This window comes from Danio rerio, chromosome 21, assembly GCF_052040795.2.
Source record: "Danio rerio strain M-AB ecotype USA chromosome 21, GRCz13ab, whole genome shotgun sequence".
NCBI lineage: Eukaryota > Metazoa > Chordata > Actinopteri > Cypriniformes > Danionidae > Danio > Danio rerio.
Window position 1 is genome coordinate 35,358,231 of NC_141041.1, and position 13,285 is coordinate 35,371,515.

The 13,285-nt window shown below is 42.6% G+C and overlaps 2 protein-coding genes across 7 annotated transcripts in view; both read left to right on the top strand.

The window, feature by feature from the left end:
- Window positions 1-13,285, top strand: part of tenm2b (teneurin transmembrane protein 2b) — a 599,580-nt gene that overhangs the window by 256,743 nt on the left and 329,552 nt on the right. The gene's annotated exons all lie outside the window — the stretch shown is intronic.
- On the top strand, window positions 1,326-6,211 carry LOC147838898 (uncharacterized). Its single transcript, XM_087301544.1, has 2 exons — window positions 1,326-2,777; window positions 5,556-6,211. The coding sequence occupies exons 1-2, from the start codon at window positions 1,680-1,682 to the stop codon at window positions 6,048-6,050; spliced, it is 1,593 nt and encodes a 530-aa protein (XP_087157670.1). The 5' UTR covers window positions 1,326-1,679; the 3' UTR covers window positions 6,051-6,211.

Sequence of the window (13,285 nt, forward strand, 5' to 3'; positions counted from 1 at the left end):
CCAGATTTATAAAGGGACTAAGTCAAAAAGCAAATGAATGAATAACTAATTGAACGTTCAAAGCAAAGAACATACTTTCTTTCCAATGAAATTTGTCTTTTAGTCTGCATTTTAAAATCTTTAAAAATATATTCTCAATTAATATTTTACTGTGTGCATAATCATGTACAGTAGGTCATCAGCTTAAGACTTACCTCTATTAATTGATAAAAGTGTTTATCATTAGCTTTAGGTTTTTTTTTTTTAAAGAGAAAACCTATAGCTAAAAACATTTACTACTATTTAGGAGAACTCTTAGTGGTGTTTTGTGAATACAGGTCCAATTTTCAATGAAATCCAGTTAGAAAGTGGACTGGCAGCGAAAGATAAAGACAATAAATAAATATTGTAATCTTTTGAAAAAGGTCATTTTTAAAAATTCACTTATTATTTTGTCTTGAGGAGTATATGTGTTGTACTGTAAACATTGAATGTATTCTGCAAAGGGTATGTGACCGATTGAGAAAAACTGTATCTCAGGACAATTTTGCAGAATGTAATCATTGGAGAATCACTAATTGCTGCTTATGTTATTTGGCAATTACAGTTTACATTAATGTCTAAGTAAATTCAGTGACATTAAAATTTAAAAGTCTTCACTAATGCACACATTTTAAATAATTTAAAACATAACTATTTGGATACAGTTACTCATATACTGTATATTAAATATATAATTTATGGAACACTTCTCTTTTTTGTTGAAAATATGCTCATTTAGCAATTTCCCTGAGTTAACCATTTTTACTATGTTTTCCTGTAGCATGCACAATGGTATTTGGTGCTTAGGACTATTTTCAGATGCTCAATAATAAATAATATTGCACCTGCTGTAGCTATGGTACAAAAGTATTAAGGAACAAAAGTTCCTTGAATATTATGCTTGTACGCATTCTAACTATACAGAAGAGTCAAGCTTTAAAAAGTAAAACTACTGAAACTCTTTTTTATTTTTTACTTTTTAAGCGAGATGCTAATGGTCTAATCCAAATCAATGATTTATGCCAAGCTAAGTTAAAAGTGCTCTTTCCAGACTCGGAAATCGGCTCAGTGGGTTAAAAAACGGTCAAACTTAACTGTTTAACTCTTTTCATTTAAAAGGACAGTTCAAATTTCCCTCACAATTTATGGTCCCTCAAGTGGATAAAAGCCTTCACGGGTTACTTTCTTCTGTTAAACACTAAAGAATATAGTTTGAAGAATGCTGAAAACATGTAACCAATGACTTCCATAGTAGGAAAAACAAGAACTATTTAAGTCAATGTTTACAGGTTTTCAGCATTCTTCAAAACATCTTTGTGGAGAGGTAAGCGTGATCGAACACCCAATCAGGGGGGAGAGCATGCTAGGAGCCCGGCGGCTAATCAGCGGGTCAATCAGAAATGATAAATAACACCTGTCTTTCTAGTGATTGGGCCGGAGAGACTCCTTTCTTAAGGAGAACGGGAGGAGCAGTCGGGAGAGGAGAGAGCACACACACACACACACCCACGCACACAGTTTGCTAGTGCTGTGGAAAAGCAAAATAAAATATATTGCTTACCTGATATCGCCGACCCTGTCTTCTTCTTCCCACACAACAACGAACAATACTACAGTGGTGCCGAAATCCGGGGAAGGAGAAGAGCCTCACTGCCAGAATGACCACTCCGTCAAGAATGCCATTTGCGGAAGCTATCCAGGCCCTCTCGGTCCTCCACCAACAACAACATGAGACGCTGGTGGAACTGAAGAACATCCAGGAACAACATTTCCAAGTCCTCATGGAGGCCCAGCGGGAGGACCGCGAGCAAATCCGGAGTCTGCTGTCCCAGGGGATCCGGCCCGCTCCGACATCTGCCGCCCACCCTCCCATCACCTTACAGAAAATGGTGCCGGAGGATGATCCGGAAGTGTTCCTGGATCTTTTTGAAAAGATGGCTGAGGCGTGTGGCTGGCCGCGGGCTGAGTGGCCGGTACGAGTCATCCCGCTGCTCTCGGGCGAAGCCCAGATCGCCGCACAGCAGCTACCGGCCCAGAATCTCCTGGAATACGCTCATCTGAAGCGAGCTATTCTCCAGCGGGCCGGCCGCAACCCGGAGGAGCAACGTCAGCTCTTCCGATCGCTGGTTTTGGCTGAAGGCGGCCGGCCCTTTGTGTTCGCCCAGCAGCTCCGTGACGCCTGCCGCAGATGGCTGATACAGGATGGCCGAACCACCGCCCAACTGGTGGATGCCATGGTGCTGGAGCAATTCATCACCCGCCTCCCCTCCCGAACATCGGAGTGGGTCCAGTGCCACCGGCCTGATGATCTGGAGACGGCCATCCGACTGGCGGAGGATCACCTGGTGGCGAGGTCCAGGGTTGGCGAAATAACCTCTCTCTCTTCTCCCCCTCTCTCTCGCTCTCTTCCTGTTCCCAGGCCCAGACTGCGGAGACCGCCCACACCTGCACCCAGACGGCGGTGCGCAATGGCGGATCTGCCAAACGTCCCAAGAGGGGCGGGGCCTCATTCGGGCAGAGGGGTGGAGCAACGACCCCTGGCGGTTGCCCAGACACTGCCAGGATTCTCTCCGGTTCAATCGGTTGCTCCTGCTGGCCCCGGGGGTATAGTGGGAAGGTCTGGGCCGATGCATTTGCGTCGCGGGCACGAGGATAGCGCACCAAAAATCTGCTCCGTGAAGGAGGCGAGTGCGCTGATTCGCGTCCCCGCCACGCCAATCGTCGCCCCCGGTCGCAACGGGCTATACCGGGTACCAGTGAGTATAAAAGGGGGTACATATCAAGCTTTGGTGGATTCGGGGTGTAACCAGACTTCCATCCACCAAAGCCTGCTTCAAGACCCGGCATTGGATATGAGCCGCACGGTAAGGGTAAGGTGTGTGCACGGGGATGTAATTCACTACCCGCTGACGGCAATAGACATTCAATTTCGGGGGAAAAAACATAGAGTAGAGGTAGCAGTTAACTCGCACCTCAAACACCCGCTAATTCTGGGAACTAATTGGCCTGGATTTAATAGATTATTGGGAGTCTTATGTGCGGGTGCTTCTTGGAAGAAGAAATCGCCGGATAGGGGACGTGTCGCTCAGCTGGGGGAATCCCAGGCGGTGACGTCACGCGCTGACTCAGGGGAAGGGCTGGGAATTTCCCGGTGTAAAGACTTTCCCCTGGAGCAGTCGCGTGATGACACGCTAAAACATGCACTCGAAAGAGTGCAGGTTATTGATGGGAAAATCCTCCAGCCTGATAGACCCCTCTCCTATCCGTATTTTGCGGTTATTAATGATAGGGTGTATCGAGTGACCCAAGACGCTCAGACAAAAGAAGATACAACCCAGTTATTAGTACCAAAGAGCCGCCGGGAAATGCTTTTTCAGGCGGCTCATTCTAATCCTATGGCCGGACATTTAGGTCAGGCGGCCACACTAAATCGCCTCATGACCCGATTCTTTTGGCCGGGCATTCACGGTGACGTCAGCAGATGGTGCGCTGCGTGCAGTGAATGTCAGCTGGTAAATCCGCCGGCCACCCCAAAAGCGCCGTTGCGCCCTTTACCAATTATGGAGATCCCCTTCGAGAGAATTGGTATGGATCTCATCGGGCCATTAGAGCGATCCGCACGCGGGCATCGGTTTGCATTAGTTCTGGTGGATTATGCAACCCGCTACCCGGAAGCAGTCGCGCTCCGTAATATCTCAGCAAAGAGCGTTGCGGAGGCGCTGTTTCGCCTCATCTCCCGTGTGGGAATCCCCAAGGAGATTCTCACTGATCAAGGCACCGCGTTCATGTCACGCACGATGCGCGAGCTTTACGGATTATTGGGCATTAAATCTATTCGCACCAGCGTCTATCACCCACAAACAGACGGGCTGGTGGAAAGATTTAATCGCACGCTTAAATCAATGATCCGTAAATTCGTTCACGAGGACGCGAAAAATTGGGATAAGTGGTTGGAGCCCTTATTATTCGCTGTGCGGGAGGTTCCCCAAGCCTCCACGGGGTTTTCCCCCTTCGAGCTTCTCTACGGCAGACAGCCCAGAGGGGTTTTGGATGTTGTTAGAGAGGCTTGGGAGGACGAGCCTTCTAAAAGTAAAAATGAAATTCAATATATCCTGGACCTTAGAGCAAAACTCCACACACTGGGGCGGCTCTCTACAGAGAATTTGCTTAAGGCTCAGGATGACCAACGCCGGCGATATGATAAGGGCACTAAACTCCGTAAATTTTCACAGGGAGATAAAGTACTTGTACTGCTACCCACTTCCAGCTCTAAATTACTCGCCAAGTGGCAAGGGCCGTTTGTGGTCACACGACGAGTCAGTGATCTCGATTACGAGGTGGTTCGTTCGGACAGGGCTGACTCGCGTCAGATTTATCATATTAATCTGCTTAAGCAGTGGAGGGAGCCGGAGGACGTGGCGCTGGCTACGCTTGTTACTAACGAGGATGACCTGGGGCCGGAGAGCTCCGGCCGTGAACGGCCGAGCGCTCTGGTCACCGGGGGCGATCATCTCTCAGCGAGCCAGCTCCTCGACATCCGGCACCTCCAACGTGAATACTCTGACGTGTTTTCGTCCCTGCCCGGTCGTACTAACCTGATTCAGCACCATATCGAGACCGAACCGGGCGTGGTCGTTAGGACCCGGCCGTATCGCCTACCTGAACACAAGAAAAAAGTGATTCAGGAAGAATTGAGTAATATGTTGAAAATGGGAGTAGTGGAAGAATCCCACAGCGACTGGGCCAGCCCGATTGTCTTGGTGCCTAAGACGGACGGCTCGGTCCGGTTCTGTGTGGATTATCGCAAGGTGAATGCTGTGTCAAAATTTGACGCTTATCCAATGCCGCGTATTGACGAGTTGCTCGACCGGTTAGGTGCTGCTCGATATTACTCGACATTGGATTTAACGAAGGGCTATTGGCAGATCCCCTTATCTCCAATATCCCGCGAAAAAACAGCCTTCACTACGCCGTTTGGATTGCACCAATTTGTGACGCTTCCGTTCGGGCTGTTCGGGGCACCGGCGACGTTTCAGCGCCTGATGGACAAAATACTCGGCCCTCACACAGCATATGCCGCTGCTTATCTAGATGATATCATCATTTACAGTAATGACTGGCAGCGGCATATGCAACATTTGAGGGCGGTATTGTCGGCGCTGAGACGGGCCGGGCTCACGGCCAACCCACGGAAGTGCGCAATTGGGCGAGTGGAGGTAAGGTATCTGGGCTTCCACTTAGGTCACGGGCAGGTGCAGCCCCAAATTGATAAGACTGCAGCCATTGCAACCTGTCCGAGACCTAAGACCAAAAAGGAGGTGAGACAGTTTTTGGGGCTGGCAGGATATTATAGGCGTTTTGTCCCTAATTATTCGGCCCTTGTCAGCTCATTGACTGATCTCACTAAAAAGGAGGGACCGGATACCGTCCAATGGTCGGAGCAGTGCCAACAGGCCTTCTCAAAGGTAAAATCTATACTTTGTGGGGGGCCGCTATTGCACGCTCCTGACTTTGCTCTCCCCTTTGTTTTACAGACGGACGCATCCGATCGGGGACTGGGGGCGGTTCTCTCGCAGGAGGTGGCGGGAGTGGAACGGCCGGTGCTGTACATTAGCCGCAAACTCAGCAAGAGTGAGGCTAAGTACAGCACCATAGAAAAGGAGTGCCTGGCGATCAGGTGGGCCGTTCTCACTCTCCGCTATTACCTCCTGGGTAGGGAATTCGTCCTCTGTTCAGATCACGCTCCTCTCCAGTGGCTTCACCGCATGAAGGATACCAATGCGCGGATCACCCGTTGGTATCTAGCTTTACAACCTTTTAAGTTCAAGGTGATCCACAGGCCGGGCGTACAAATGGCTGTAGCCGACTTCCTCTCGAGGGCGGGGGGGGGGAGGGCTGCAGGCCGGACGGCTCCCCGGCCTGAGGCGGGCGGTGGGGGTATGTGGAGAGGTAAGTGTGATCGAACACCCAATCAGGGGGGAGAGCATGCTAGGAGCCCGGCGGCTAATCAGCGGGTCAATCAGAAATGATAAATAACACCTGTCTTTCTAGTGATTGGGCCGGAGAGACTCCCTTCTTAAGGAGAACGGGAGGAGCAGTCGGGAGAGGAGAGAGCACACACACACACACACCCACGCACACAGTTTGCTAGTGCTGTGGAAAAGCAAAATAAAATATATTGCTTACCTGATATCGCCGACCCTGTCTTCTTCTTCCCACACAACAACGAACAATACTACAATCTTCTTTGGTGTTTAACAGAGGAACAAGCACAAAAAGGTTTGGAACAAGTAAAGGGTTAGTAAATGATTTAGGTGAACTATCGCTTTAAGTTAGGTGGATGCCTTTATTCCTTAATCCTGGTGGTGAGAAAGTCCACTCTCAGAGACGCAAAGTCAAACGGAAACACTTTGACAGACAGAGGCTGAGGTCCCAGTAATGGCCTGCTGGTCTGGATCCTCCTGAAATATTTGTGACTGGATCTCGGCGAGGTTCTGGTCAGAAACTTCAGCCAGTGAAGCTCTTAGTGTCACAGCGAGAGAGGTATCCTGTCAGTCAGCAATACCGAGCGGGACGCACAGGCACGTTTGCACGAGCACATCATTACGCAGGCAGGCGTCGATAGCAGGCATTTCTCACTGACAGGCCTGCTGTCGTTTTCCAGGCCGCTGCAGAAAGCTGGCACAGAACGAAGCTCGGCATTGCTCTCTCACCTTGACGACGGGCAGAGCAGAAATCTGATCGTCACCTATGAATTATTGATTTTCTGCAAGGCTTCTTCTCCGCTTTATCTGAGATGTTTGCTATAGCGTCCACTACCAGGAGCCCAAAAGAAGATACTTGCTCTCTGCAAGTGTCGTTTGAATTCATTGACTTTCTTTTCTTTGCTCTTGCTCCTCCACACACACTCACACAGACACACACACACACACACACACAGAGGATTCTCCGTGTGCATGCCTGTCTGCCTGCTTCACACACTAATTGGCCGCTTGGATATGCAGAGTTAGTTTTAAGATTGACACCAATAGCACACAACTCAACAGCAGAATATTGTAGCCGACAATTTCAAAGAGGGCTAACCATAGATAAGGTAATTTACTGCAAATTACGCTTAACTTAACATGTGCTGTTTATATTGCTTCTTTATTTTTGTGGGCATCTGTTGGCAGATGTGACCCCTTTTTTAATGCAGATATTGCTCAATTAAAGTGGATTGTTTTCTTCATTTAAGAAAAGAAATGTGGTGGTGAAGACTATATTTTTTCCCCTTTATAATATATGGCATACTGTTTAAATGGCTAATTGGTAATTATTAGGGTTGCCCCCAATTAAAGATTTATTGTAGTTGATTAATAGTTGCTCATTTAAGCCATTAGTTGACTAAGTGCAAATTTATGATATTAATTTAATTACCCAAGTATCAGTAGCAGAAATTTGGTTGTGTTTCAGAGTGGAGAAATTAGATTATTATGGATCTATCTACCCCACAAAAAAGATGAATGAGCTGCAGTGTCCCTGGCAAAGTTAATAGTGTGTCAAAAAAGTCAGCATTAACATTTAATACCATTTTAAACATTATTGTACATTTTAATTTTTACAAAGTACGAAGGCGAACTTAATCGATAAGTGAGGAAAGCAAGGGATTTAGGGGGCCCAGACCAATGCCATTTTCTATTATATGTTGTAAAATCTGTCCATAGCTGTTAAGATTTTAACGTCATTTTTTTTTTTTAAACCGGGGGCCCCCAGGAACAATAAAATGATCCTTCTATACTGCATATGCGCGAGGTGTGAACGCTTCAATCAAAAACTGGAGGGTTTTAGTTCAGGGTTCAAGTATTCTCTGGCCTGAGCCTTTTAGTCTCTCTTTTGTCTGGGCGGTGGCTTTATAAGAATGTTTTTTTACCCACCCTCCAGAGTGAAGTTGACCAATCAGAAGTAAACTTTTGGTTTCAAAGCTTGGTTATTTGCATAAGCATTCTGGTTGTAAACTGATGCAGAAAGGTTCTAGTTTCTAAAAATGTTAAGATGTTGCACGTTTTAACATGAAATGTAAACAATTGTTCGATACACCAAATCAGCTATGCAGGGACATCAAACATGAACTATCTATGATCTATGAGCTTGTTTAGCTGTGGTAGAGTTAAACATTGATTGCAGAAGTATTAAAGCCTTAATTTTAAAACAGGAGTAAGAAACTTGTTGCAAAACACCTGATTACACATAAGGAGAGAATAAAAGCTTACATTTAAAAACATCAGTCTTAAGCAAGGAGCTAATAGAAGTTCTCTGTAAGTCCAGTTCTGAGCATTCCTTCATGTCGTAAATACCTTGGGATCGGATTGCAACTGACCATCCAGCCTGATCTCACAAGAAAACGTAAGTATTTTACGTTTTGGCAGTTTAGTGGCTAATTCGTACGAATTCGTACGAGTTCAGTCGTAAGAAATTGTACGATTTTAAAAAGGAGGCGTGGCACCTAACCCCACCCCTAAACCCAACCGTCATTGGGGGATGAGCAAATCGTACTAAAATGTACGAATTAGATCGTACAAATTCGTACGAATTAGCCACTAAATGAAAAAGTTACGAATTGCCGTGAGATTGTGATGGACCATCCGATCTTTTCTGGATGGGAGAAGCTAATGCTGGGTTTTCTGATGCATTTGTTGAATTAAAGCAAAATAATTATGTGTCTGATCGGCCATATTCGTTAAAGCTTTAACATTTATTTACATCAAAAGGGTTTCTTTATTGTGAATAATGATTGATAAAATATTTCATTTAAATTTTAAGATAAAAATAGTTCCTTTAAGAACTCTTTAGAGAATTCCAAATAAATCTTCAATCTCATTGCTGCAAAAACTTATTTGGAACCTTTTTATTTCAAAGTGTAATATAAAATTTTATCATCTGCCAGTTTTAAAGACCACATTTATATCCATAATGCATAAATACAGCTTGCATTAATGCTCTCTCAATCTTTTTTTCTTTTTAAATAACACTCGTGGACTGGATCTCTCTTTTTTATCAGTGCTGTAATGACAGTGTCTTCAGCCACTTGACCTTGATGTGTTTGAGAGTGATTGTGAAGAGGGGGAAGAGGAAGCTGGCTGATTATGTTCACAGTTTGAGCTGTAAGCAAAAAAAAAAAAAAAAAAACAACCCAACAACAACGTGTCCTCTGAATAATCTTATTTGGTCAGCAGGAGCTCTTCCTGTTTACAAAACACACAGCAGTGGCACATTATGGTATAGCTGGAGTCTGCAAAAGCACATGATAGATAGACAGCCAGACAGACGGACAGATTTTATTGATCCCTGATGGCAGATTTGGATGCAAATCATCCGCAGTACGAAGCTTAAAGTGCATGAATAAAACACACACGCCAGATCATTACTGCGCTTGTGTTTTTGCACATATTGTACACCAGGGGCAGCTTTCCTTGTTCAAATGCTGTACAGTTGTTTGCTGTATGAAAAATACCTTGTGTGGTCAATAGCTTTTTTATTTATTTAGTTTTTTTTTATTATTTATTTAGGTGGTTACATAAAAGCATGTGCCGGAACTGCTAACGAGCCCTGCAAATCACACAGAACTTTCTACAGCAAACTTTTTTTTTCCCCCTGTATTTTGCGAATTTCCATAATGACGTAGAAAAGTGGGTGCAAATGACACAAAGTTAATGAGACATCTGTGAGCCGATTTCTCTGTGAAATCGCATATTTCACCAACTCAAACACATCCAGCAAACCACCCCCTTGTGACAGTGGCGCTCTTCGCCTGAAGTTGCCACTAGTTAGAGATTTAATTACCCTGTGAAATCCTGCGACACATGAAAACGGTTAGCAGCGCATCGAGAGGCTCTCATAAAAGTGGATTACGGGTGCATGTTTGCCACGGTCAGCCTGAAGTCGTGTGACGGATAGCTTGTCAGATTCAGCCTCATTTTGTGAGCTCGCAGATGGCGCATCAGTCATTTTATCTGGGAGACGATAGTGTGATATTAGTATCAAGACATAAGGGATCTGGAAGGAGTGACATTTCCTTTCTGATGTGTTCGGCGGTGTGCAGCAAGGTGTGTTTATTATTTGTTGCAGACGTGCGGCTGTCGCAAAGGACAAAGAGAAGTAATTACTTTTGACATAACTGTTTTTTTTTTTCAGAAAACGGTGCCAACAGCATAGCGTGCCAATTGAGATGATTTAGCTGATTTAGCACTGAAGAGCAGCCAGAGACAGCAGATTGTGAGCAAGGCCTGCACCAAGCAGACACACTTGTTATTTCGCTGCTAAATGTACTGGAACATTTCTTTTTTATTATGTTCCAGGAAATGTTCCATGAACATATTTTTTAAGAGTTTGTAAGTTGTGTAAAGATGTTTATTGGACTAGGAACTAAGAACCGGTTTATATTTGAAGAGTGTTCACACTTGATTGATTTAAACTCTGAAGCGAAAGCTCCATTTGTGATGTTCTTTGTGTGTACCGAACAAGAGCACAAAATGTGTCTCCAAATGAACAATCTAAAGGATTGTTTGACTGAAACATGAACTGAACTGTTATCTAGCTTTAAAAAAAGCCCTAATTCCTGCTGTCCAAACCATCCACACTGACTTCTGCACGTTTTTGGGTTTAGCCTTTCCGCAGTTTAATGATGAACATAATGTTTATCATCAAACCTATATTTTTTTTTTACCCTTGACATTTTTCTTATTATGCGCTCTCTTATCTGCAATTGTTCTCTAATTTTTATCAGTGTTCTCTTTCAAATATCTATGTTTTTTTTACAGTATAATGTGCTTTAGCATATTAATAATTCATGAAATATGCTTTAAACAGTACTTAGCTTGAAAATTTGGAAACAGTGGGGGAAATAAGTACTCCACACATCACCATTTTCCTTAGAAAACATATTTCGCTAGATGTTGATAGCAACCACAGAAATAAAACAAATCTTATGAGTTTACAAGTTAAGTTATGTGTAATAAAATGAAAGGACACAGAAAAAAATATAACACATGAAGAAAGGGAAGTGTAAGAAGGCAGTGAAAGCCCGGACAGCAGCTGAAGTTATTCAGCAACCCTCTGCTCTTTGTCCGTGTAAATAAATATTAGCTGCTTCATTCCATCATCTACATTAGCAGGATAATGAAGATGAAAGCGGTGGACATTTCGGTAAGACAATGATCCAACTCACAGTTAATGAAACTCTTATATGCTTTTAGAGAAAGAAAAGCAAGCTGTAGAATGGCCCAGCCAATCACCTGACTTGAATCCAATAGAAAATACAAAATAAAGATCAGTTTGGATTGACAAAACCCACAGAACCATTAGGATTCTTACACTCTGTTGAAAATCACACATAAGCAATCATGTGCATGGATGTTGCTAGGTCTATTTTAGGGGGGCTGTAGCCCTATATTTCTGCTCAGCCCCCTTAAAACTTTCCGATTAATTCATAAACTGTACACTAAATTAATAAACAGTCCCCTTTAAATTTAATATGAAAACGGCGGCAGAATTCGGCTCCTCCCCATCTTTTGTTTTTCATTTGATCAGAAAACCACAGCCGTGGACAGCAAGAGAACGAGATGTGTGTAAATTGTTATAATATCTGCTCTTTTTCAGTTCTTTGATATAGATAACCTTGTATCACCTGTATCTCACGGAGAAGCAGTCGTTTTTTTTGGAGTTCACCTCATCAGCACAGCTGTTTCCTCCGACGAAAAATGTAACTCTTAACGAACATTTTGCTATTTTTATTTAAAAATTAACTACCAATATCAAACACTTTACAGTTTGTGTGGCATTAACTATGCCATACAGTCTTGCACAGAAAGGATTAAACTCAGTGACAGAAGCACCAAGTGTTGTCCAAAACTTCTTATTTATTATTATCATTCAGATCGTGAAATATGGGAATTAGCCTGTACATCTAGAAATATTTATATGTATGTCATTTAATTAGAAAAGTGGCTGTTTATTAATTTAATATATGGAAACACAATTTCACTTAAATATAGAAAGTGGTTTTTACTACAGTAAACAGGTGGGTTAAGCCTATCAGGCTTAATGAGAACAAATGGCTACGCCTGTCTATGTAATACAGTGGAATACTAGTATACGACCCATATTAAACCAACATTTTTAAGTGAATTACTATTAAGTAACTACTTATAAATTATATATATATATATATATATATATGTGTGTGTGTGTGTGTGTGTGTGTGTGTGTGTGTGTGTGTGTGTGTGTGTGTGTGTGTGGGTGTGTGTGTGGGTGTGTGTGTGTGTGTGTGTGTGTGTGTGTGTTAGGTTATATTATGCACGTTCTGGTCAAATCTAACTCAGAATCTTGTTGTTATTGATCAATCTCTGTATATACTATTCCATAAATTTATGATGTATTGTTTTTTTTGTTTGTTTTTTTTTTTAACCAATTTAAGATGTTTGACAATGTTATAATAATATGTTGCATTTTGGCTTGGTTTTTTACTTATTTATAAACAATTTATAGACATAAAGTTAAATAAAAAATATCCTGGATTTGAAAATATTGTTTTCCTGGCTTTCACTGAGCTCAAGTAATAGTTTAATGTATAGAAATCGTCAATGAACTTGACTGTTGATGTCTTAAATAATAATGTCAAATAACCAACATTTCTCAAAATGGATAGGATATATCTTGTTTTGCAACAAAACTCTTAATTATTTATTTTTTTACCTTATAAGGAGCTGAGCCCCCTAAAATGAAAATCCTAAAATCCCCCCTGCAATCTATATATGAGAGTCGTCTTTAAGCTGCCTTCACTAAAAAGCCTAAACTTAGTCAAACAGCCAAGACTCATGTGTCCACAAACACCCACTTTTAGTGCAATGATTATTAAAATAATGTTCTGCTTTGCTATGAAAATGAAATTTTAAATATCTAAACATCTTAATTGAAATTTAAGGAACTATATTTTTAATTACAAATGTAAAAATGTCCTAATAATAACACATTAAAATACCATGAATGTTGACTAAAGTGCTTCAAAACAAAGCAAAAAACACACATAACAAACAGAATATGACTAGTATTCTATCCAGTAAATTAACGTATATGATTAAAAAAAGCATCAAAAGATGAATACAAAATAAAACCAAGTTATGAGTGTGGCTGAGAGAAAACTGTAGGTGTACAGTACTGTAAGTCTTAATTGATGCTTCTTCAAGGAGAAGCTTTCACTGTTAAAGTTTTAGAGCAAAAAATATATATC

Excerpts from the sequence above, each read along its gene's own strand:
- LOC147838898 (XM_087301544.1), top strand. The coding sequence starts at position 1,680 with ATGACCACTCCGTCAAGAATGCCATTTGCGGAAGCTATCCAGGCCCTC. Across the intron at positions 2,778-5,555 it reads ACGGGCTATACCGGGTACCA|ACGGACGCATCCGATCGGGG; the intron begins GTGAGTATAAAA and ends TTTGTTTTACAG.